This window comes from Centropristis striata, chromosome 12, assembly GCF_030273125.1.
Source record: "Centropristis striata isolate RG_2023a ecotype Rhode Island chromosome 12, C.striata_1.0, whole genome shotgun sequence".
NCBI lineage: Eukaryota > Metazoa > Chordata > Actinopteri > Perciformes > Serranidae > Centropristis > Centropristis striata.
This window is the reverse complement of record NC_081528.1, coordinates 25,349,290-25,376,160: the sequence shown is the minus strand read 5'-3', so window position 1 is coordinate 25,376,160 and position 26,871 is coordinate 25,349,290. Positions and strand designations below refer to the sequence as shown.

General features: G+C 38.7%; 2 protein-coding genes across 2 annotated transcripts in view; both read right to left on the bottom strand.

Moving 5' to 3' along the window:
* The window catches only part of neurl1b (neuralized E3 ubiquitin protein ligase 1B), a 33,493-nt gene extending 22,425 nt beyond the window's left edge, over positions 1-11,068 (bottom strand). The window contains exon 1 of the mRNA XM_059345822.1: positions 10,928-11,068. Coding sequence (XP_059201805.1) covers positions 10,928-11,012 — 85 coding nt within the window. The 5' untranslated portion in view covers positions 11,013-11,068. The remainder of the gene's footprint in view (positions 1-10,927) is intronic.
* Positions 11,069-22,989: 11,921 nt separating this feature from the next.
* On the bottom strand, positions 22,990-26,305 carry dusp1 (dual specificity phosphatase 1). Its single transcript, XM_059345824.1, has 4 exons — positions 25,635-26,305; positions 25,255-25,400; positions 24,908-25,127; positions 22,990-24,220 (listed from the first exon to the last, which is right to left on the bottom strand). Exons 1-4 carry the CDS (start codon positions 26,041-26,043, stop codon positions 23,865-23,867), a joined length of 1,131 nt encoding a protein of 376 aa, XP_059201807.1. The 5' UTR covers positions 26,044-26,305; the 3' UTR covers positions 22,990-23,864.
* Between the last annotated feature and the right edge of the window lie 566 nt (positions 26,306-26,871).

Sequence of the window (26,871 nt, the reverse complement as noted above, 5' to 3'; positions counted from 1 at the left end):
ACACAGAAGCAATTTAGAAACAGTAAACACTCAACACTCAACATACACAATCATTTTTTGTTGAGTATTTCCTTTGTAAACCTCAAATTACATCATGGAATGACTATTACAAACAAAAAAATATGAACAAGATGTAAAGCCCAATTTGTCTTTTTTCCCAAAATCTAATACGAACAGATTTGAGTGAATCCTACATGTTACTAGAGGTAGCAAAATGTTTACACACAGCCAGCCCCCATGGTGGTATAGACCTTGACCGCCAAGGGCTCAGCGACCCTATGAAGGCCCTGGGGTTATGACACTAAATACTTCTGCTATTATTACCCTGTGTAGTCACTCAGTATGCCTAAAAAGACATCTAAGCCCACTTTCAACAGCTTGGTCAAACTCATGGTTCAAGAAAAGTTTCCAACGTTTCTGCGAAGTGAAAGAAGTACAAGAACAACAGCCAGCAGCTGTCATATTATATACTGACCATTAGTGTGTGCCCGTTTTGTCTCACAGTCCCAAAGGAAAGGGCATATAGGGATAACAGAGAGCTCCGGGTACTAGATTACATAATAGCATATTTCCTTCCAAACCTCTTTCCATTCCTCTGCATTTGGTAGCCAGAGACAGTAAGACAGACCTGAACTGTATGTAGAGTAACCTTCTGCTACTCTAGCTTTCCTGTTGAATGTTTTTCTACCAGTTGCCCCCTTTCTGCCCCTCTCTGGAGATCATGAGGCTGTCCAGCTCCAAATTTCCCATAAAAGGCAGAAAAATCATGACTGGACAAACTGTACTGGTCTGCACATGTCAAAGGTCATGGAAGTTACTTTGTTGGTTTAGTCAGTGCAGAATTTTTTGGCGTCCGAACATTCAGTGTTATCAAAATAATAAATCTCCCTTATGGCTGATGAGAGATGCTTATTATTTTCATGATATCATCACAGTCCCTAACTCTAACCATGACCCGCTTCCAAAAAACAGATCCAGTGATCCAAAACAAATGAACTAAAACAGAGGCTGCAGCACAAAGCAGTTTTGTTCTCCACTGGACTGTGTATCGCTGTGAAAGACATATAATTGAAACTCTGGGGGACATAAGTCAAGCCTCTCCTTCCAGAGCTCTGGGTGCATGAGTCACATCAACTGTCATTAGAGACATTCAAGCCACTCGCAGCAGTGGACCAGCAGGTCCGGTAATAATTTGCTATTCTTTTCTTGTCAAGGGCGATTTCAAGGCCTTCAACTCTCTGTGCATGAGCTTTAATGAAGGCAGACAGCGTTGCCTCATTTCATGTAGCATGCAAACACCATGTCCTTTGACTTAAACGGAAAAGCCACGCTGGGGTTTAATTAGCTGACATACATAGACAGTTAAATGAACAGGCCTACAGGACACAGGCCCAGGGGCCCAAAGTGTAAGGGGCCTCACCGTCCTTCACCTTCAAAATGTCACTGAAAGAGACATGTGCCACCCAGGAAGGATACCAAAATGAAACAAAGAAACAGAAAATCACTACAAACAGAAAAACAGCAACAGAAAGACACAAAGAGACTCAACAGCAATGCAAGGGGGGAAGACAACCACAAAGAGACATGAAGTAACTAGAAACCAATTACAAAAAGACCACAAAGTGATATTAAATAACTGCAAAAAGGGTCAAAACAACCTTAAGACTCAACATGACCACGAACAGAGACAAAACAACCACAAAGAGACACAAAATGAGTACAAAGAGACACAAAATAACATCAAGAAATACTGTAAACAGACACAAATTACCACAAAGAGACAAAAAATACCACAAATATACACAAAATGACTACTTGGGGAGAAAAAGAAACCTGAAAAACAGCTACAAAAAGACAGGGGCAAAACAACCACAAAGAGATCACAAACTTATATCTAACTACAAAAAGGGTCAAAACAACCTTAAAGACTCAAAATGACCACAAAGAGACACAAAACAACTAGGAGACACAAAATGACTACAAAGACAAGACATAAAAGATTACCATAAAGAGAAACAAAATTACCAAAAAGAGATGCCAAACTGCTACAAAAAAGGGAAAAACTACAACAAAGACTCAAAATGACCACAAAGCAACACAAACACAGAGACAAAAAATGGCCACAAAGACATGCCATTTGACTACAAAAACACTAAAAACAATTACAAAGTGACACAATATGACTACAAATAGGCACAAAACAACAACACAAACAGGATAAACAACTCTAAAATATGTGTGTCTTGCTCCTGTTAAAAAAGAGATGGGGGCCTTCTGCATCTCTGTGCCCGGGGGCCCATTATCTCATGATCTGCCCATGCAGACACAGTGTCACTCACATGTTCAATGCTTGCTAGATTTTGTTGCTAACCCAAGAGCCAGCCACCATGCAGGGAAGGGGACACAGTCCTCCTTCCGCATGTCCTCAGCAAAAGAGCAATCGTTTTTTACCTGTCAGCTTAGCTCTACAGTCATGCCAGCATTGTATCCCAAGTGACCGTGTCATTTCCTTCCCAGGCTTCGTGTCTTTATCCGATGTCCTTTTGCCTCAACGCACCTTCCTTTCCTTCCACAGCTATTTCAGAACAAAGCACCAACATGAAGTCAAAGAGATATTAGTTGTATCTGTGCTAAGGGTCTTCAGCTGAGGCATGCTCCCTGCCTCGCTGCTGACTCAGGTGGGCGTAGATAATTAGAGAGCAGGTCCTGTTAGTCCCAGGTCTCCAGGGTAACGGCTGCCATCCATCCGCGTTTCCATGGAGCAGCTTGAAGCTGAGGAGTGTAGCGACTCCTCTGACAGTTACCACTCTGTTTTGGACTGATGCCCTTCACTGAGCACATCAAGGCTTCCCTGTTTCCTGCTACCTGAGGTATTGCTTTGAGATAACTGATCGTCACTAATTCTGACAGCACGAGAATGAGATGTACAGGACAACAAATTTCACTGATTTTCAACTGAAACAAGACCTTGGCCATTTCTTCTCTCTGTGTCAAGGATTCAGGTCAAATAAAAATGCTCTTCCCTTCTGTACTCTCAGAAGTATTACTGCCATTTATGTAATAGAGGACATTTTGAGAAAATGAGGGGGCAGATGGAGAAAATGAGCTGTCTTCCATCTTATCGATGGATTTCTAGACTGTGAATAAGAAATCTCAATGTACATGGAGCAACAGCTTTTCTTCACAAGGCAACGCAGCTGCAGCTGAACCAGGAAGCTGAGACAGATGAGAGCAAAGAGTCAGAATCCTTCTGTTTTTCTGTGATTCAGATCAGCTTGTTTTGGCTGACCCAGTTCAGTTCAAATCCAAAACCAAAATAAACATAATTGTATAAGGAGTTTAGGACAGAAAATGTAATTTTGTGAGAATTACTCCCTTTTGTTTTCTTCTAATATCAAGATGAAAATATTGAGACAGTTCAGGTCTGATTCATTTAAATCCAGTTTGAATAAAAACATTCGGAGAAATAGATGAAAACTTGAAACACCAGTGCAATAACAAACAAAACTGTGATTTACTGGCTTCCATCACTGTGTTTTGAATATTTGTGTGCAATTGCAAATTAAGTCTGATTGCATAGAAGTCTATGAAAAAATAACCCTATTTCTCACTTGATCTATCACTTCAGTAAATATTTTCCTTATGGGTTTGTTGTCCGAACTGCTCGTTTCAAGTCTTCAATACAGCATGATGTTCAGCATGGTGTCATTTACAGTAAAACAGAACCGCCTTCGTGTCAAACTTTCTACATGCATAATTTATCACACTAAAGGTCAAACAAACTAAGTGACGTCACAAAAATCCAAACACATTTCTCACTTTAATCTAAGGCCTGAGACGAGGGGCTTGCCAGTAAGTGACATCAAATGTAACTGATAATTCCTGTGCTGTGGGAATCTGGCAATGTGTTGGATTGGACACTATCTGCTATCTGGAGGCTCACTCCTTAGACGGACTGCATACCAGACATCAAAGACAACTGTCATGGAAGAAGGGCAAGAGCCAATGGGAACTCTGTAAGCTGATCGCATGTTCATGACTCCTTGAGATGTTACAATGTACAGTATGCAATGCATATGCTCAAACAGGTAAACAAATAGGCCCAGCAACAGGTAGGGATTACAGCTCAGAGATCCGTCTTCGCTGACATGAAAGACAAAGTTGTGGGAGCCATAAACACCCCCTGTTACATAACCCTGGCGTTTGATTTGAAAGGGGGAAACATCGGGGTCAATTTCACAGACACTCGGTTCACCTTTAACACATCTACACTGCTGAGTGCTTCCGCCCATCTGTGCCCCTTTTCCTGCTCTCCACGTCCCCTCGCTGCCATGAAGTAAAGCACCATCCACGCCCTTTGTCTTAACCCCTGCCTCCTTCTAACATAAGAGTCTATTTATCTTACTCATTATTTTCTTTGCCTAATCTTGCCTCCTTCCCATCCACTGGCCCTCTTCCTCCCTCCCTCGCTCTCTTGTCATGACATTGGCCTGTGACACGTGTGGGAAACTTCTGCGGGGCCCCTGCTTCGGGTAGGACACTGATATACTGAGAGTGCTGGGTGACAAGGCTATTTTGGGAACTTGTAAATATGAGAACTTCCTTTCCTAAAGTGTATGTAATATCCCAGAGGATTATAAACAACAAGAAACAACACAGAGGCAAAAAATGCAGCACTTACATTATTATTTCTAGTGTTGCTTCGCTTAACTTTGGTGCTTGTAGGCAATATAACAAGACTAAGACCCAGTATACAACTTTTACAACTGTAACTTTCAGAAACAATAATGTAGTTTAGAGACAACATGGATCTCATTTACAAGCTGCATTCATCCGCAATTGTTTTTCTGTCTCTGTAATAGCATTTTCAGGTGCTTCCACACATTAGGCCAAGTTTTATAGGGAGTATCCGGCTCACAGTTCTAGGAACGCCAAAACCCTCTCCCCCGCTTGGAAGTGCGGAGACAAGACAAGGAGCAAAACAGTGAGGAGACATTATTGAACTGGGACTTCAGAGGAGGAAGCTGAGATTGCGATAAGGGAGATCTGTGGTCTGCCGCCAGCCTTTAAGCTGCAAACAGATCAGGTCGGATCTGAAGTACTCTCCACATTTATTGCAAAGTGGAGAGTGATTTCCCTGCACTGCATTGTAAGCTATGCTGAATATAGAGCTGGGGTTAGGCAAACTAAACTAGGACCAGTATTAAGAATAGTAATATGGTCTGACGACAATTTTGATAAATGGTTAATTGTTTAAGGTTACAATTGGACGGAAATTTACTTGCTGTTAACTACGTGTTCACGCGCATGACCACTGCCTCGCGTGTCCTGCGTCTGTTTGGAGTGTTGGTTGTGCACGTCGCTAGAAATTAAGGAAGTGCGTCCCTGAGGTGCAACCAAGCACAACCTCCTGGGTCTGAACACTGAGGCAAACCAGGAGGTGCCTTAAGCTGCATTCTACCGAAAATTCCAGCAGGGGGAACTGACGTAGGCTGCAGAAGCATTTCGGTCCATTAATTTCAATACAATATGAGAAAACTTCTCACTTGATAATTACCTCAGAATATTTTTTAGGACAATACTATGCTCTCAATCGCTTGTAAAAAAAATCTTCTTCACGACAATTTGATGTTAATAGTGTAGGAGTAGTACTCACCATTTCACTACGTACTTGAATTCAGGGCCTACATATCTACGATGGCGCCACTTTCATTTTCTCGGCCGTGGTCTCAGAATAAACAATACAGTAGACACAGTTTAGAAGCTTCTAGCTAGCATCTCTGAATATAGTTACCTCCCGGAGTGTTGCCCATGGATCTTTAAAGAGATGCCAAAGATGCTCTCTGGTGTTGCCATGTTTGTTATTTACATCCTGCAAACTGGTCTTTCTCATGATGTTTTTTATATGGTGTTTCTAATGGTCTGACTTCTCTGGTGCACCCTCAAGTGAAACTTCCAGTGCACACATAGACTGTATAAATAAGGGTGCATTCTTAGGGTTAAGCCCTTTACATACTTCACAAGAACAAAGAAATTTGTTCTTGTTCTCGAGGTGGCAAGAACAAGAAAAAAGTTCTTTCTGGCTAGGACATTCCATACTTTACAAGAAACTTGGAAGTCGTCATAGGGTCCTCCCACTGCAACACACATCTCATTCAAATTCAAATTTCTGACCAATCAAACAATAGTTCTTGGACACCACACAAGAAGAAGGTTCTGCCCAAATGATGTGTCAAGAACAGAGACATTTGCTCTTTCTCCCAGGGCTGCAAGAACAAAATGACATCATTCTGTTCTTGCAGCCCTGGGAGAGAACACATTTCTTTGTTCTTGGGGAGTATGTATTAGCCTTTAAGCAGGGGGCTACACCATGGTGTAGAGGCTGGCACGCAAGAGGGTTGCGGGTTCGAATGTGTGGTGTTTGCAAGTTCTCCCTGTGTCAGCGTGGGTTCTCTCCAGGTCCTCCAGCTTCTTCCCACAGTCCAAAGACATGCAAGTTAGGTTGAATTGGCGACTCTAAATTACTCGAAGGAGTGAATGAGATTGTGAATGGTTGTCTGTCTCTTTGTGTCACTATGATAGTCTGGTGACCCGTCCAGGGACCCCACCTCTCGTCCAATGATCAGCTCCAGCTCCCCAAGACCCAAGTTCGAATAAGCAGTTAAGGATAATTAATGAAAGGTTAAACAGCAAGTAGGCAACAAGCAGTTTGTTTTGGTTTTCACTATAACTTGTTTTTAAAGTGTGATCTAAAGCCATTGCTCTTTTTTTTAATGTCACATGTTTAGATTACTTGTGGTCTGAAACTCACAATTCATGTGAAGAGCAAGTCTGTTGAATTGTGTGCGCCACTCTGAGGTAAGTCACCACAAACACCCAGGTCCTAGGTAGGCCAGATATTATTCATGCAAAGGCCTTCATCAGTGGGCCATAGGCTCAATCGCAATTGCTTTACATTATTTGGTGACAAATAGTGACTTACGCCAGAGCTTTACTTCTAAGTGTTAGCTCACATGTATTCATGATGGATGCTTCGTGTATTCTGCATCCTTTGGAGTGTTTGTTTTGCACATCCTCAGAAATAAATGCTATACACAAGCAATTTCCACATGAACAGTAGGGACAGCATGTGTGACAGGGTCAGAGGTCATTACTAGGCATGTGGCGACAGCAATGTTGGTAAGTTTTGAAGGCAAACTTACCAAGTGTGTAATCAATTTCACTAGTGAACAGCAAATATATATTTGACCTAAACAGATATTTAGTTAAATAAAAATCTTCCAGATTATTACTTAAAGTAATTTATCAAGCAAAAAACATCTTTAAAAAATGAATAATAATAATAATAATAATATAAATACAGAACAGAAAGAATGAAGTTGCCAAATGTCCTCAGCTGAACGAAGGCCATGACCTGTTCATGAAACTTAAATCAACATCAAAAATGTATGACAACAGCTTCGATGCTTACAGACAGACTCCCCATCATTAAAGATGATTAATAGGTGATATATCAATCAGTGAATGTCACTGACAAAAAAAGATAATGTGCCTCATTTTCTTTCTCTTTAGTCTCCCTTTTACAGACCCACACTCTCACACGCTTACACACACATGCACGCAGTCGAGCAGTCGTGAATAATTAAGATGGTGCTGAATGTTTAACAGCCTCCCCTTATGCCACCCAAGAGCTTCATCACATGTGAGAGAACTGGCTGAGGTCGTACTCACACAGTCACACACAAAGGACACATCCTTGTTTTACTTTCCAGACACACACGTGCGTTATAGATACTTTACGTGGACCGCAGTTTGAGATAAACTAGATGTAATCTGAAAACAACAGAAGAAGCAGTCACGATGATGGATTCTTGTATAACAGATAAAGTCTGACCTGAAATTCTATACTCTGCTTTCTCTAACTCTCATCCTCACTCTGATGGTATCAGGTCTTCTGCTGACATCATGATTGAAGGGGTGAGTACTAACAAACACAATAAACACTGGTACTTCTTCAAAGACGTATAGATCTAAGCGGACATTGCATAACCTCACACCTGCTGCTTGGGGCAACAAGACATAAGCAACCACTTCCACTTGAACCACAATGTAAACATGTCTCATGGCACTGTTTACATGTGGACAATGGATGTTTAAATATATACAATGATGTGCAGTGATCTAATACAGGAAATAAAATAATGAAATATGTAGCTTAGCTTGGCTACAAAAATCTTATGAACTCATCTCCATTGTTGCCAAAGTCAGATAATAAAGTGTTGAGCCCTCTAATGGCCCTCCCCCCTTTGTGATATCAGGATAAGGTAGTGGCGCCACCTAGTGATGCATACTGGTAATGTCATGAGAAAAGTGACTTCAAACCTAACATGCCAGTCCATATACATTTTAAACATTTATTAGAATGCACGTAAAAAAAAATTGAACCACTAGAGGGAAATATTGTAAATATTATTTACAGTTAAAAGCATGTGTCTCCAAATTTGAAGACTTTTAGTTTGAAATGATAGACAAAAACTGAAGGATGAAGTGCCCCTCTAAGTATTAAGAACATTATCCCATTTCTTAAGCTGAATAAGTATTTATAAACACTATTGGAAAGTAAATGTGATGCACTGCTATAGATTAAACTACGCAACAGAATATAACAGTTGAAATTCCAACCTTAAACAACTAAAGTAGTGAAATGCATCATTCACATTAATGCAGCAGTAAATGATTCATTCATATATACAGTGCTTAATGTAGTAACCCACTGGTTTGCACCACAGCTATCCTAAATTAACAGCATGAGTAATTACCAAAATCATTTTTTAAATGTTTCTGTTATGTTTAATACACCAGAATGTAGAAGCTCTTTAACTGAAATTATATTTTTAATGCTATAATATAATATTATTGTTATCCACAAATTATCAAATTTACTGTTTTACAAAAAACTGGGGAAAAATAGTAAAGCACATTATTATTTCTTGATTAAGATGTCAAATGATAGTTATTTACTTGCATTCCTTAACAGAAAAAAAGAGTTTTAGTGGTTGAATGTTATGCTTGATTAATTTCTGACTTCACAGAGCCCAGTGAGCCAGCTTAAATTTGGGTATAAAAAGGTGAATTCAGTTTATTTGCCAAATAAATAACAATAACATCTTAGTTTTAAACAAGCTTTTGAAATATTTCTAAAATATTTATATTTTATCGTTTTTATGACAGGTTGTTAAGCGCTGTATTTATTTATTTATTTTCATATTTACAATAAATTTTATTTAGAATACTTCAATTAGGTTTTGAATGCAGGCCTTTTACTTGAAGTGGTGTATATGCATACTGGTATCATAAGTTTACAGTAAGAACAAGACAGCATTCAAACAAAAAGTGCTTTTACTGCCTGTAAACTACAAAACGTATTTCCCCACTTACATTGATTTCTCTATTACATTATTAATGTAGCATCTGTGAACAAGGACAACAAAATAAGAAGGGCAAAAAGGAGGAAACAGATAGTAAGGAGGGGCCGTCCAAAGGTTTGAAAGCATACTGAAACTGTTTGTTTTCTTTTCTTCTGGGTCACATCGATTCTTGTCCCGTGACTTCCTTTTCTATTCTCACAATCATTTTTGCCTTTTTCCCATCACCCTGCAGGGGTCTGGGAAAGCTATGACATCATCAGAGATCTATGTGAACCTCTCTCGGTCACACAGGGCTCAATACAGCAGCGTATGAGTGACAGGCATTTCCTCTCTATCTAAAACAACAAATAACTAAGTTTCATTAATATGAGTCATAGTAAGACATCCAAGGCACTGGTTCAGGATCAGATATTTTACTTATAAATTTGGTCTCAAAACTGTACCAATTGTATGATGTGATAGCCTCACTTTTTTTTTTTTTTACAAACACACATATTAAAAATCATACTTAAAATGATACTCTTGAAAGGGTCAGACAATTCTTATGATTATATTATATTTATTGAGGTCAGAGTAATGGGACTGATACTAATGTATCTATTGGTGGACTATTAACTAAGTACATTTACTCAAGTACTGTACTTAAGTACAATTTTGAGGTACTTGAGTATTTCCATTTTATGTAACTTTTACTTCTACCCCACAACATTTTGAGGCAAATATTGTTCTTTTTACTCCACTACATTTAGCTGCTGACTTTAGTTACTTTACAGGTCGAGATTTAACATGAAATATATGAACGAGTACTTTTACTTTTGATACTTTAAGTACATTTTGATGCTGATACTTTTGCACTATTACTTAAGTAAGTTTTGAACGCAGGACTTTTACTTGAAGTGGAATAATTTCACAGTGTGGTATTAGTACTTTTACTGAAGAAAAGGATCTGAATACTTTTTCCACCACTGCTTGTATCCAATTGTGGAAGTATTCAGATTCTTTACTAATTTAAAAGTATTAATACCACAATGGGAAATTACTCCACTACATGTAAAAGTCCTGCATCCAGAAACTAACTTAAGTGAAAATATGTAACACAGTCCTCACAAACTCCCATATTTAGAGAGAAGTAGTTTCACAGAACAGGAAGACTATTCAGATTTAAAAAAATGAAAAGTAACTAAAGCTGTCAGATAAATGTAGTGGAGTAAAAAAGTATAATATTTGTCCTTGAGGTGTCGTGGAGCAGAAGTATGCAGAAGCATTAAATAGAAATGCAGTAAAACTTACTTAATTACAGTACTTGAGTAAATGTACTTAGTTACATTCCACCACTGCTTGTATCTCATTCCATACAATAAATGAGGTTTTGTAGTTGTGAATGCACCCTGGCTGTTTCTCTGTTATTTTTAAATAATGTTTAACAGCCATGAGTAAATTATTAGACAGTCAAGTGAAAGAGACAAAAAGATTTGGGATGAGTAAAGATTCTGTCTTACCCTCTGTGCTGCAGTTCAGTTTGTTTTCTTTGTTGGAGAGAGGCAAACCAAAGGGAATGCACATGTTGGAAGACTTATTTCCCATTTTGCCTCCCAAACTAATGACTAAAACAAGGATTTACTGTGGCGGTGTGGTCTCTTCTAGTTGGTGGTCTTTTGTTGTGTGATTCAGGAAACTGTGTGATATTAGTAGCAGGACCAAATCCCGCCTGAAATTTGAAGATGTGTAAACATGAGCACGTGGCTATTGTTATCTCTTTATACCGTCCAATAAAATCCAACCTGAGAGAGGAAGGTCGTTGGCACGTGGGGGAGTTGAGTGTGCGTGTGTGTGTGCGTGCGTGCATGTAAGCGTGTGTGCGCGTGTTAATCGACACCGCGGACCGTTAAATATACACATGACATTAGAGGGCAGATTGGTGAGTGTTGCTCCAGCCCACACCGCATTTTCTATAAAAGGTGAAGTGGGCGTGCTCGGTAATATTCCTGTCCTCGAGAGGTGAGCGCGAACCGAGCACTGATGTTTGCTGTGCTGTTTGTGGTGTCTTTTATTTTCTAGCATTTCGACTCTGCCAAAGAAAATAATCTACAGTAAAGGTAACATTTAAAAAAGAAATCAAATAAATGTATTAAAATACACTGTCGAGCTCAAGCAGTGCATTTGTACTGTCTTGTGTTTTTTCTTCTTTATTTTGTGTGTCAAACAACCAGGAAATTGACACGTCACAGTACGAAAAGCACGGGTGTAAATGATCAAATCATTAATGGCAGAGTACTAGTTTTGTGTATTAGGGGTAGTAATACTCCTCAAATGCTTTACTTAGTAAAAGTGGTAAACCTTGGAAAAATATTTTTTTGCAAGTAAAAGTATTTTCACCTTTTTGCAACTTTACTGTTTTTACATCTGTTGCCACATCTTTCACCCCTGCACGTAAATATAACCTAATCATTATGCATATATAGTACATTTACTATATCCCTGCAGTGGTGGAAGAAGTATTCAGATTCCTCACTTAAGTAAAAGTACCAATACCACACTGTGGAATTACTCTACTACAAGTAAAAGTCCTGCATTCAATACCTTACTTAAGTAAAAGTACAAAAGTACCACCATAAAAATGGGTAACGCTTTATAATAAGGTCCTTAATAACCATTAATTAACAAGTAATAAGGCATTGTTCTCGCTTTAGAACCGGTAGTTGCAAAAAGCATAGTTAACTTATAATAGATGAGCAATAAAGTATATTTTAATATCAATAAGCAGACAAAATAAGATTAATAAAGGCATGGCAAAGACATAATGGGTGGGTCATGTGGGTGTTTGTAATGGCATTATTAACACTTGTATAAACTTATAAACACACAATAATGTTAATAAGCATCTTGTAAGGACTTAGAAGGGCCTTATTACTTGTTAATTAATGGTTATTACAAGGACCTTCATATAAAGCGTTACCTAAAAATGTACTTAAAGTATCAAAAGTACTAACTATACAAAATTGTCCCACTCAGATTGTTTTATATAGGCCTATTCTAAATATTTTTATTAGATTATTTGTGTTGATGCATTTATGTAATTCGTGTTTTAATTTTGGGCTCATTTTAACTACTTAATATACTGTTGTGAGTTTTAATTTTAAAAAATATACATATAATGACAATAATAATAATTGACCTGGAAAGTAACTAAATGTGTCAGCTAAACGTAGTGGAGTAAAACGTACAATATTTGCATCAAAATGTAGTGGAGTAGAAGTATAAAGTTACATAAAATAGAAATACTCAAGTACTTAAGTACTTAAGTACAGTACTTGAGTAAATGTACTTAGTTACATTCCACCATTGTATTCCTGTTTATATAATAATTATACTCTCATTATGCATTCCTGTTAATGTCTCTGTATACAACACATATTTCAAAAAAGTTGGGACATTAATAAGATATAAATAGAAAATGTATAAAACATTTGTTACATGTATTAATTTATAGTATGTACAAAGACAATCTATTTTATGTCTAAAAAGATATCTGTATTTGTATATATAAACTCTAAATTCTAAATTTGATGCATTCTACTTTTATTTACATTTTACCTTATATTCACTCATTATGCATACATGTATATGCAGCATTCCTGTTCACATTCAGTTATTCATTAAAATTACAGAATAATATATATTACTTTTTTCTTCTTCTTGGATATATGGGTTTTTTTGTATTGTTTGAGGGAGCCTGAGACTCAGAATTTAATTTCTAAAGGCTGCTTCTATGTAATTGTTGCACATAATGATAAATAAACACATCAATCCTTGATCCTTGATCTTTAAGTCATGCATTAAAAAGTTAAAGAGTTTATTGTTATCAGCATCTCAAGCTGAATTGTTGTTTACTTATTAACTTTTATTTTTGAACTTATCATACCAGTGTAGCAGTTTAAATTAAGTTAATGATCAATGACTATGGATTACTTATGTGGGGACATTTCCCTCTAAAACAGCAGCAGTGTTACTGATTAACAATACCAAGCAAAAGTCAACAATTTGAATCTGAATCACTCAGGTTTGACCAATAGCAGACTAGCATGTCCCTTGCTTTATTTAGCTCTACTCAGCAGTTTTTGGTATTTGTTGTACTTTAGTTTAAATTTGAATAGCTGATGTATAAACACACTATTGGTAGAGGGAGGCTAGGTCAGGTTAGTCCAACATCCTCTGGTCCCACTCATGGGAACTCACTTGTCTGTGTTTGACTGCGGGATGTTGATTTTTCGACATCCACACTGATCCTTTCACAACCTCCTCTCCGTCAACAGAGACTTTGAGAATTGGACTACGATCACATGGGGAGATAAAGTCAATATGAATGATTGATTGTGTAATCAAACTGCTCTGCTGCGCTCCTAAATGCTAAAGGGAATTGTTTTGTCTGCAGGCTGTCTATTCAGTCCCATTATAGTTATTTATCTGTAAGACACAGTATCTACCATTAGATGGTGCTCACACCCAGTGAACTTGGTAACAAACATTGCGCAGTATCAGAGATCCTCTCTGGGGACACATCCATCCACATGCACTATGTGATGCTCTGCTCAATGTCCGTTCAACACACATTTGATCCATTTATGTGGCAGTGCTGCTACAACTTCTCTGGACATCCCTGCTGAATTAATCAAATAGAACATTTCATGAATCAGACATATTTTTAAGAGATCATCTCTTTGGTGTATATTTCACAGGTCACTACAGAATCTCTTATCCATTTTGTTGATGGATTTTTGTTGGTCTTTGCATCAATAATCAGTGGTGTTCATTTACTCAAGTTCTGTACTTTTTCCCTTTTATACTTTAAACCTATACCAGACTATATCTGACAAGGAATTATTGTACTTTTTACTAGACTATAATTGTCTGTAAGTTTAGTTATAGTTTCAGATTGCAAAATATTAATGCAACAACAAGATTAATCCCCAAAACATCAAATACGTACTTCTACTTTTACCGCTTTAAGTATATTTTTCTGATAATACAAACTTACTTGTAGAGCTTTCACAGTGTGGTATTCCTACTTTTACACGAGTAACAGATCTGAATACTTCTGCTGCCTACAATACAGACAAGCATAAAAATCATGAAAAACTGAATATTTACTGAATATTTACAGAAGGTTTGTGTTCTATTCTTCACACAAGAGTATGTTATGTCAAATGTCTTAGGTAACATTTGATTACAAAACAATTTATGAGTGTGATTTAAACCTTCATATATAATTATAGAGCTAACCCTGGAGCCATCATTACATTCTCATACTATGATCTCATAACCCATATTTAAATCCAATAAATTTGATTAATAACAAGCTTTTGGCAGTTTTTCATCTGGAGAATGGCCACAGTAAAATACCACCAGTATATGTGTGGTGATCATTTCTCAGTCATGTGGGATGTCCCATGCCTGCTGTTGCCCAGGGCCCTAAAATCTCTGAAGCATGACTTTTTCCTTTTAGTGTTACTGTATTACTTTAGCACTGGGATGAACAATTTAACAGATCCTTTCTTCAGCTTGTTTCATTGTCTCATTGGTTTTGTGTCTCTTTGTGGCCTTTTTGTGTCTCTTTGCAGCTGTTTTGCAGTTGTTCTGTAGTTGTTTTGTGTCTTTTAGTACTCATTTTATGTTTTCTTTGTGGTCATTTTGAGTCTCTTCCTGGTTATTTATTTGAGAGACAATATGGGGCCATGGGGGGCTCTGTCACTTGGGCTCTTTGGCCTGTGCTCGGTAGGCCTGTTTAGTAACCTGTGCATTTGTAAAGGTCTCAGGTTTGTAGAGTGGAAGCCTAAGAGTAAACACACACCAGAGAAATAAGACTGGTCTCAATGCAGGCTTTTTATTTAGGTCACAGGTAAAGTTATGCAGCGTTGGTCTCAGACTGACATCACTCTCGCAGGATCCCAGTCAGAATGAGCCCCGAATTCTGTAATCATTTAAATTTAATCCTCTTCAGAAGTTGGACTTGCAGCACCAGATTCTATTGGCCAGTTACCTATGACATGGACAGGCCAACAGCTGGCCAAGTCCCGTTCAAAGATTGTGATACTGTGTGTGTGTGTGTGTGTGTGTGTGTGTGTGTGTGTGTGTGTGTGTGTGTGTGTGTGTGTGTGTGTGTGTGTGTGTGACCTACAAAGCCTAAACATGATAACTTCTGAGGGAACACAAACCAAACTATGCTGTGCTGTCTCAGGTCTGTCTGTGACAAAGACGGAAGCAGTGGAGAAAGACACATTGACTATCTGCCTTCTTATAATTCAAATATAACACATTCAACTCTGTTTTATTCCATTGGCCAAATGATTACTACAAAATGTGCTCGTTTTAACTGGCGAGCACATCTGTGCTGCCCTAAAGTGATTTATGTCTGCTCAGATGTATGTTCTTTGGGTGTGACATCATCTATTCAGTGCAGTCAGTTCAGAAGACAGGATGCCAGACATTCCTTGAATACTCCACACAGGATCTCACTGCTGCTTGTGAACACAACCCCGTACCTCCAGTGAGTGGAAAAATACAGGCTCTGTTCAGGCTCAGCGTGGTGAATGAGGCTCTGGAGGGACTGATGGGTGTCTTACTTCTGGCTATCATTCAAATATTTTATGTGCTTTTATGATTATGAGCAATTAAAAGTTGTTACTTTGACTTTTTTTTACTTTACAGAATATTATTACAGAATAAATGACCTTCTTTTTCTTTACCAGGCCGGAGCAGAAGTCTGTTATCTAGACAGGTGGAGCAAGCACAAACACAATGGGGGATTAATATTGTAAAAGTTTGCAGAGATGCCCTGAAAGATAAACCAGAGCACACCTTCAGTGCCGACATAGTTTCTTTTCAGGGGAGTCCTGCTGGCAAGGAAAAGCCACTTCACTGCAGCCATACGTAATGTCCTGACATTCCTTGAACTATACAAGTCTTTGGTTATCATGTCACAGATCTGGCTTTATCTGGACTCCTGTCACGCAACAGCAGTGAGTCTGGATTCTTTTGCAGGGCTTCTGGCACAGCTTTTCTCTGGAATTTCGTGAGTACTGAAGGTTTGGTAGAAGCGTCTCTCTCTTTATTCCCTTTTAAACATGGTACCTGTCACATTGTTGGGTTAATTTGTCCATGAACGATTCTGAAGCAGGGTTGGTAATTTATTATGATATTTTTTTTTTTCAAATATATTTGTATCTATTTATAAATATTATGGCTGTTGTGATGTAGTGGTTGTGTTGTTTACCATGTCATTTAAAATAAATTAAATATTGATATAAGGTGAATTTTACATACAGTATAAATAATGTGTAATAACTAATTTCATTTTCTTTCCTTTCTCACTTTGTTATATAGTTATGGTGACAGAATGTCTCTCCAGGTACTTAAACTTTGAGTGTAGTTAATTTGCCAAAAAAGTTACAAAACAAAGTCATATAAATTCTATTAATCTTATATTATTATTATTGTGGATTTTTGATAATCTTGCAGTGACAATCTGATACCATGACAGCTTTAATTTCTATTCATTCATATTTATTGATAGAGTGAGTCCTTAATGTTCATTGTATTTTAATTTACCTGATTTATAAGAAGAAAAAAAGTTTTTGAGGCAAGTTTTTGGCTCTGACAAATTGACCCCTTCACAGGAAATGTCCATGTTGACTTTGTTTACGATAAGCCCACATAAGATGTGGCATCTGGCACAACAGACTGTGTGTGCATATGTGTCTGTACCTTGCACTGAACTAAAAAGGTTTGAACAAGCCAATACTACAGCCACGGGATGTTACAGTCCTAATCCTCTTACAGATCTACTCCAGGTGAGTACTCTGCCATGACATCAATGTGTGGACTAAATCTTCTCACTCAGGAGATTGTGTGTGTTTGCGAGAATGGATGTGTGAGTGTGAGAGACTTAATCCAGTTTCAAGGTACGATGAAGTGTGAGAGGTGTAATTACCCGACATCCCTCGGTAAGCAGACTGCCAATCACGTTAACACTTAAGCCTTTCTCACACAGGAAGTCAGGTTAGATCGTAGTCTTTGTTGTTGAGTCTTGTGTGCTGTGCTTGCTGTGTTCTTATGTGAGTCTTTCACCAGAGGCAATAAAAATGATAAATAACTGTGTGATAATGCTTCTGAAATTGACTAGAAATGTCAGCTGGTGTGATGCATTCCTGAACTATGACATCAATTCGAGAAACAATTTTCCTGCTCAGACATTTGCATTTTTATCGGTAATTGAATGCAGAAACTATTTACAGGGCAGTAAGTAAACACCATACTGTATCGACTTCTACTCTAGTAATAGACTGACTATGGATACCTTATCAAACCCCACTTCAAAAAAATCCTAACTATCCCTTTAAGCTCTTCCCTTTAACTCTCCTGTTATGTTCATTTTTTCAGGAACAGCAATAACCTGAGGTATGTTTAATTATCCAAAAGTGTCAGAAAAATAAAAATTGTTTAAATTTCATTAATAACTTCATTACAAACCATTTCAATCATTTTGATCTTTACCTCTCACAGATCATGGTTCAATGAGGATAATTAACTCTTTTTTCATAAAAAAGGCATAGTAAAACGTTTTAATGTATATTGTAAAGACCTTCATATACCATACAATGGTTTTACATGACATTGATTTTATTTTTTATTTTTATGAAAAATACTTTTAACTATTTTTTTTTTATTTTTAAACTTTGAAATGGTTCAATTTGACCCGCAACATAAGAGGAGGGTTAAGGTGTTGCTACATGTTGTGGCTTATTTACTACGACTCTCATGGCTGCCATCACAGTCTTAAAACTGCAGCTACATGCTACACATTTTGAAGAAAAAATGACCTGTTAAGCCTACCCCAAAGTTGACCAAATGTGAATAATGTGGATCTTATAGCGTTGTCATCTTCTTTTTCAATGATGCCACTGCCATGAGCAACACATAATTTTTTAGTATGCGTTCATCTGACCCGCTTGATGAAAAAAGGCTACTGTTTTTGTTTTTTTGGTAAAATTAGATCAGAGGTAGGCAACCTGAGGTTCTAGAGCAGGGATGGGCAACCTTTACTAACTAAAGAGCCACTATTGGCCATAAAAATGAGAGAAAATCGCAGAATTGAGGCGCAAACCTTATATTGAGCCTAAAATGAAAATTAAACAGCCTAATAAGTCTAAATTAGCCTACCAACATTATTAATAGTCATATTGAGCATTTATTAATATGATTTTGAAAACTAGTCTATCTAGGGTAACTAAAAACGAAACTCAAAGTTGGCAAAACTTAAAGGTTAAGGCGCTGGGCTGTAGACTTTCGTAAGCTATGAAGCACATTAGTTGACTTAAATGTCAAAACTTTTTAAAAATATGCTGTAAAAAGGCTATATAATTTTACAATTGGAGAATACAAATAGTTTTTGGTCTACACCATTGATAAATTAAAATTTTAATGTAAAAGTATATATATATATATATATATATATATGTATATATATATATATATATTTTTTTTATTTTATTTTATTTTTTTTTTGTCTCAGCCACTAGGAGCCCCTGCAGGCGGCCTAAAGAGCAACATGAGGCTCTGGAGCCACAGGTTGACCACCCCTGTTCTAGAGCTACATGTGGCTCTTCAGGCCATCTGCAGTGGGTGAGTTTCTCTAGTTAGGCTATAGCTTTCAATTCCAAATCTAGGAATCTTGAGATATTTCTTTGGTGTTCAGCCTCTTATTTGCACTTGGGTCCTCGCTGCATTATGACAAAATCAAATTAGTAAATGATAATTATGACCTAAGTAATGTTGGTAGGCTAATTTAGACTTAGTATGCTGTTTTAATCTTCATAGTAAGGCTCAAAATAAGGTTTCGATATTTTGTTTCACCTTTTTTTGGCCAACAGTGACTCTTTGGTTAGTAAAGGTTGCTGACCTCTGTGTTAGACAAATGTGTGCTTTGTGACCAAGCACAGTCATCTGGAGTTGAAATTGAAATGATTAAACTAACAAATATTTCTCAACAAACTATAAGGGAACTTGGCACAGACCCCTGTTAAACTATGCCCGCAATGTTAATTTAAGTGGAAATGTATTTGTATATCTACTCCAAAATTTTAATAAGTCTTTCCTTGCCTGTACTACATCCTTCAACCGAATTGAACGAGAAGTAGGCCAGTAGTTTTTACATAACTTTCCTGATAAACAAACTGAACCAAAGATATAACCTCCCTGGGGCAAGTAGTTAAAGCACAACATTCCCTGATGCTGTGCATATAAAGATATTGATATACTATAACAGCAAACATGTCATATAAATCAGTTCCTATTGTTGGCATCTACAATAAAATATGTTGAAACCTCAACTGAGAGGCAGATGTTCCTTTAAAGGTTTATATAACTGAATATCATGGTGTCACACTGTTTTTATGAGATAACTTTGTCACATTGTTTTATAATGATGACGATGATCTCATGTTCTTCAATCGGGACATTGTGAGCCAGTGTGTACCAAACCTTTCAAATGTCACAGTCATTTGGATTCCATATTAGTCCTTTTTTTAGGTACATGTGACAGAATTCAAGATGCTATTTTTGTTCTTTAAAGAAGTGGGAATGTGTCACACATCTGATGTGAGGAAATCATGAAACTAACTTCGACTCCCATGTATTCAATCTAAACTGGATTATGTAAAAAAGGAGTGGTGGGGCTATGTTTCTTCCTCTCATGGCAGCAGTGTCTGACACGTTATGTAACCATTGTTTCCTCTGGATTGTGTTAATTAAAATGACTTTGAAGCTGAGTCAGAGCTCAGTTGCGAAATTGAACAGCCAATTGACAACATAGTGAAACTGGCAAATGACGTTATGGTCAGTTGTGGCTGGTGTCCTTTTAAAGCTTGAGAATGTGATAAGAATACAACAAACTTGTACTTTCATTTTCATATGAATTTGTCAAAAATTAATAGTCTGATTTCAGGATCCAGTCTCATTTTGATAACACCTTGACATTGTCTCACACCACATTCACATTGTCTCACACACACACACTCTAAACTACAATGCTTTAATGTCCCTGACGTTGCGATCGACTGTGGGTTCGTTCCCTCCAAAGCTCCCTCATCAGATCATAAAAGATGCCTAACGACTTTCACACACACGCAGACACAAACACACACTCCTGCCAACCTCCCTCCTGACAACAGGAAATCTGAAGACACAAAGGCGGGAGGGCTGGGGGTCGGGTTAAGAGGGGGGGTCACACATATGTCACCAAAACCACAGCTTGTCTGAGGGAGCTTGGTGAGGTAATGAATGGGCCTTTCATGACAGAGGCATCGTGACTGGTGATGTTTTCTTTCTGAGACAAACATTTGCATTGCTGTCTGATAAGAAGTGGGTGTCAGTTTAAAAATACATTTGGTCATTTATCAGAAATACATGTAGTTAAAGTCAAAGTGTTATTTCAGGACAAGACATTTTTGACAAAATTGAAGGTTTTCTCCTCTTAAACCACCATTGAATGTTGTTTTTTATTGAAGGCCTTGGGGTATCATCATCATCACCTTTGGACTGGAGGAAGTTCTTCTCATTTTTCTCACACCCTATCAAGGGTCAAAGCCAATGTTTGGGCTAATTTGCAACCCAAACATATTCCTTTCCCTTTCATGGCCATCTCTGTCTCCTCCTCCTCATTGGTGTGGGAGGCAGGGGACACAAGGCCGGTGCTTGAATGAGCCCTGAATGCTCTTTAGTTGTCACACTTTTCCCAAACGCCTTGCAGCTGCTCCTATTGTGGCCGCAGAGGGAGGGCTCCTTAGCTGATTCTTTAGGCCTCCTGCTGCTGCCCTGGTCTCAGATGGGTTCATAGACAGGGAGTGTGGCCCAAACAATGGCAGACGCCATGACATCATGCTTCTTATGTAGGCAAAGTCCTTATGCCGATATAGGATAGGATTCCATCGCATGGAACAAAACATGGAAGGATGTGCACAAAGATATTTCTGACATGCCGGGAGGTCAGCCTTACTTCAGCTTTGTTTGGGTGCCATGCTGTTGTTTTTGCTCCTTTTGTTACTGTTTAGTCTTCACAAGCATCGAAAACGTAGTAAAGTAACAAAAAGTAAAAGTAAAAGTAAGAAAGTAAAAACTTTCATTAGTTATATAATACAGAAACAGAAACAAAAGCTATCTGAATAATACTTTAGATAAAGTTATTGTATGCAAAATGGCTATAAATTCACACCTTTAATAAAAATGAACATTTGCTGGCTTTATTTGAATTCTATCACATTAAATGAAATGTAATGGACTGTTTGTCAGATAAAACAAGCATTATCCTTAGTTTCTTTTGTTCAGACAAGGGAAAGCAGGAGATGTTTTTTTACCTGACATGTTTCGACTGACAACTTCAGTCTTGTTCAGAGGTGTCTGAGGACTGAAGAAGATTGAAGTTGTCAGTCGAAAAATGTCAGGTAAAAAAACATCTCCTACTTTCCCTTGTCTGAACAAAAGAAACTAAGGATAATATTCAGAAGTAGACAAAATGAATTTGCTGGAAGTAGATAAAACAAGCAATTTGAACATCAACTTGGGCTTTAAAAAATTGTGATTTTTTTAACTATATTGGGAAATCTTATTGGCCATGTGCTTAACTGAGGAAATTATCTATTCATTAATGATGATAATGGTTTGTTGCAGCCCTTAAATGTTTGTAATACAGGTAATATACATTTTGGGAGACTTTGTACTTTGCACTAAATTTGTGTTAATATGTATAACCTGAGGATGCAACTTTTGAAAAGAAATCTGTTGATGGTCCAAGTGAAATTCAAGCACTTATCATTTTCAAGCTTTTCCAGCATCTTACATCTGTGGTAACAGACATATTTATAGATAGTACATTCAGCATACTGATTATCTCACTTGTTCAACACAATTGTGAACACAATTAGATGTTACTGTGCTATAAACATTGTGACAGCATTCTACAGAAGGGTAATACTTACAGACAACAACAAAGTTTAATGTGTCAGTGTCACCTGTTTGTAAGTGGACTTGGCATCCTATATAACCTAAATTTGAAGCAGTTTCAAGTTTTTTTTCCAAGCCTTGAAAACACATTAAAATTCAAGGATTTTAAGTGTTTCTAGGGATTTCTAGCACCTGTACGAAGCCTGATATTTTTTTCTCTGTTCAGCAGTCCCCTCAAGTTACTTCACATTATTGGTGTTTGGGTAGATAACTAGATCATGTGACATTCACGACCAAATGAAATTGGTGTTGCTTTAAGTCATTGTGCATTATTGTCCACTAGTGAACAAATCTACCTAGTACAAATCTTAAGATCTACTGGACCCAAACTGAACCCATGGCACATATGTGTTGTCCTCCAACTTGATCTTTATGTTGCATGTGTTTGCTTGTGTTGTATGAACTCTAAAATGTATGTCGCTTTGGAAATTAAGCGTCTGCTAAATTACATTGTAATCTCTCCGTCAGACTAAAGATGAGGGAAAAAAAGAGAAAATGTTCAACTGAGTAAAAAAGTCAAATGAGCTTTATTAAACGGTATAAAAACAACATTTAAACAAACAATGCAAAAATAGATATGATAAAGAAATATATTACTTTAGTTCAATAAATATGTCAGAATGCAGCCACTGAGGACTACGTGTCCCCGTTTTAGTAGTTTTGGGGTTGTGTCCGTCTCAGCGCTGCAGTACACAGTACAGAAACATGAGGTATTTAATGGTCCATTTCCCCAATGTGTCAGGATCGTCAAGGTATCATGATGTCTTGAAAGGCAGGTTTTTGCATTTGAATTGGCAACCCATTGAACTCTCAAACTGAACATTAAGATTCCTGCCATCTAGAGAGGGGGAGATACATTCATTGTTCGTCAATTGAAGGAGTAACTTCCATTGTCATTTTGGGCAATGTGTTTACATTGCTTTCTTTATCCAGTACGGAAAGCAAAGTGGACATCTGAGAGGATTCCTGAGACAACTGTTAGCCCTCTCCATGTTAAAAAATGATTACGATTATCAAAAGCAGTTGCCTTCATGAACAACAAAACAAAAAAATTCAGTCATTTGAATAAAGAATATTCAGATGCTTCTAACTTCCTCTACAGGAATAATCTCAACTACCTTTTCAGCCATTTCTCAAGTCATTTTAGATTAAAACTGGATGACTGTCACATTTAGTAGGCACAACATGAATACTATCTGGTGGTAGTTCTGATCTCCCTTTGAAATGATGAGGCCAACAGATCACAGAGCTGACCCAAAATACTAGTTACCATTTTGTCCAGTGATACCAGTATCACTATAAAATGGATTATAATCCGGAGCTTGTTTTGTGCAGAGTCACTTGTGAGTTCAAGTCCAAACAAAGTCTGTGCTCCCGCCTTCCTCAGCAGCTGGGAGAGGTGGTGATGGGGCTGTGGAGGAATGAGAGCTGACCAGCTGAGGTGTGTACAGGGATGGACACTGGGAAATTGAAGACTGTGCTGTTGTTGCCGATGGCCGGACTGCCCGCCTCTGAGGAGCAGGTAGACGTGGCCAGGACCTGGGACTCGAACTGGAGGAGCTGACCCATGAAACTGAAGTTGGGGGAGATGATGCTGCGACGCTGCTTGACAAACTCGAAGGCCTCGTCCAGCTTCACACGGTTGGTCCGCATGAGGTACGCAAGGCAAATGGTGGCAGAGCGGGAGATGCCTGCTTGACAGTGAACAAACACACGGCCTCCTTTATTCCTCACTGAGTCTGGGGGGACAGAGAGAGAAGGGAAATCTACATTAGTTCACTGTAAACATCAGGTGATGAAATGCATTTGCAAAGAAAGGTTAAAACTCTGCCTGTCACAGGAAGGCAAAAACAAAAAAGTCTTTGCAACACTTTCAGTTGCTATTTAAATTCAACAGCGCTCATTAAGACACAGGAACACAGTAAATAGGGGTGCGGGGTGTGAGCTTGTGGGGGTTATTCCCAAAAGAGGCAGTCTGAATGGACAAAGGAGGGGAACAGATCCCTGCTGGGGGTATTGATCTGGGAGGAAGGCCGACAGTGAGAGAGGAGAAATTGCCTTTTGTTCAGCCAGAACAAAGAGTGCCGTAGAGGGAGCCATTCAAGCACAGCCAGAGTCCCCACTACATAACTAGTTTGGGGCCGCTGCCTCGCAATTCATTAAAAGGGGGCATCCCTTTTTTCTACGCCTGAGAGGTGGCGATGATGTAACCACCATTGTGGTGTAGTGGGGAGCCTGTGCCGAGCCAGCTGGTCGGTTTTGGAGGGAACTTTTTTAAATTTAAATCCAAGAGTCAAAGAGGAAGAGGGGGGTTGGGTGTTTGTGTTGCTCGCCATCAACGGGCTCAGGAGGTAACAGCTGTGATAGGCGCTCACATTTGGCAGTTGAAGGAGTGTGAAGGGGGTTAAAATGGTGGATGTACTCACCAATAAACTCGATTGCCTCGTTGAACCAGGAGCTGATGTCTGCTTTGTGGTTGTCCTCGACAGGGATGCTCTTGTAGACGAAGGAGTCCACAAAGTGGTTGGGGCAGTTGGCAGAGACATTGATGAGAGCGGTGATCCCCAGCATGTCCAACATGTCTTTTCTTGATGCATGGTAAGCACTGCCAAGGTACAGGAAAGGCAAGATCTCCACAGGACCCCCCTAAACAGAAAAAAATAAACAAAGCAACCCAAGTCAGTCAGCTTCAAAACAGTGCATCAGGAAGAAAGACACAAACACAGTGTTGCATACACTCCATCTGATTTTATGAATAAATAAAAATGCTAACCTGGTCATAGAGAGGCGTATTGCATGGGCTGCAGCTTGGGTCTGCACTCTCAGGATGGCTGGAGCTCAGGGGCAAACTAAGGCCTTGTGGAGGGGAAGGCTTGGTACACATCTCTGGATACTCTGAAGAAAATGTGTCAAAACCTCCTGAAAGAGAAAAAGACATCTAGGTCAGACCACAAAGCAGCACATCCGCGTTTAAATATGGGTTTCCAAAAAGGTGACAACTGCTCATCATGGGGCTATTTTGGAACATTGTTTACTCCAGCACCAGCTGGTGTGGTGACAGCTGTAATCCGCATTTGTTGCCCCGTTGTTAGGAGACAGTAAAACAATTGTGTGGAGCTCTCTTAAACAGTAAAAGCCACTTTTTATTCTTACCTTTAAGAATAAAAACCCTGGCTCCGCAGGGGTCGCGGCACAGGGCCGTAACAGCAAGCATCAATGTCCCGTCTTTCTTCGCCTGGCTTAAGTCCGAACTGCGGTCGTCAAGCAGCACAACAGACTGGTAGTCCCCGGACAGGAGCCGGTTCCTGGTGTCCTCGTTGGGGACAATGTGTTCAAGACCTAGACCTCCCCTGGCTCTCCTGCGTACTATGGTGCTGAAGCGTACGTTAGTGGAGCCCGATATGTGAGACGAGTTGAAGGAGAGGAAGGAGCGGCAGTCCAGCACCAGGCTGCCCGGGACGTCGCCCTCCAACAGACCACGGAGGGACGCACAGTCGATGGTGGGGACCTCCATTATGACCATAGTAGGACGGCGGGATAGAAATGGTAAATCCAAATACATAAAGCTTTTTCGGCGGGGAAACAGTTTAGCTTCTTGTCGAAAAAGGCTGTTTCCTAAAGTAGTCTTTGAAGCAGCGAGTCCTTTGTTCCGGTTAGCTTGTTGAGAAAAAAAAAGTTTAAAAAAAGTTTTAAGACTGTCAAAAGCTGGTCCTTTAATCTTCTTGCGTGTATCCGGTAGTTGTGGTTTTTCTTTAAAAGTTTAAAAAAATTCAACTTTACAGTGAGTTGCTTCTGTCTCTGAGCGCTTTGAAAAGCCTTTATATACGGCTCGTGCTTGTGAATGAGAGGCCACTGACGTCAGGCGGCCGCCCCTCTTGGCTTCCTGCCAGCACTGCGGACGTCATCATCCCCCCTCCCCCCCGCGAGAGCACTAGGGCAACACGCTCGCGCACAGGAGGGACATTTCTGTACAAGCGTGCTGCACGTACGCGGGCACGCGGTGTTCTGTAAGTTTTCAGTGGGAGTTCTATTGTTGTTGTTGTTGTTGTTGTTGTTTTTGTTTTCCTTTATGATATCCTTGTATAATTAAACGATTGGCGCCGAATTACTTGCTAAATTAAGCACGATAAGGAAAAATACCACAAGATTTGTTCTGATTGGTTCAAAAAATGTATATGGACAAGTGTCTTTGGGTATACATCCTTATTTATTTTTTATCACATAAAAGATCAAACCTCTATAGGCTATCTGAAGTCAAAGTCAGGAGTTTTTTTCAGTTAAAAGAAAAATAATGTGTTTATTAAATGTTTTCCTATTATTGGTTTTTACAATGCTTCTGTGTAGGCCTATATCTTTGATATTTATCTTGTTCAACTTGCAAGTTCATAGA

Excerpts from the sequence above, each read along its gene's own strand:
- dusp1 (XM_059345824.1), bottom strand. The coding sequence starts at position 26,043 with ATGTATTTGGATTTACCATTTCTATCCCGCCGTCCTACTATGGTCATA. Across the intron at positions 25,401-25,634 it reads CAGGGTTTTTATTCTTAAAG|GAGGTTTTGACACATTTTCT; the intron begins GTAAGAATAAAA and ends TTTCTCTTTCAG. Across the intron at positions 25,128-25,254 it reads ATACGCCTCTCTATGACCAG|GGGGGTCCTGTGGAGATCTT; the intron begins GTTAGCATTTTT and ends TTTTCTGTTTAG.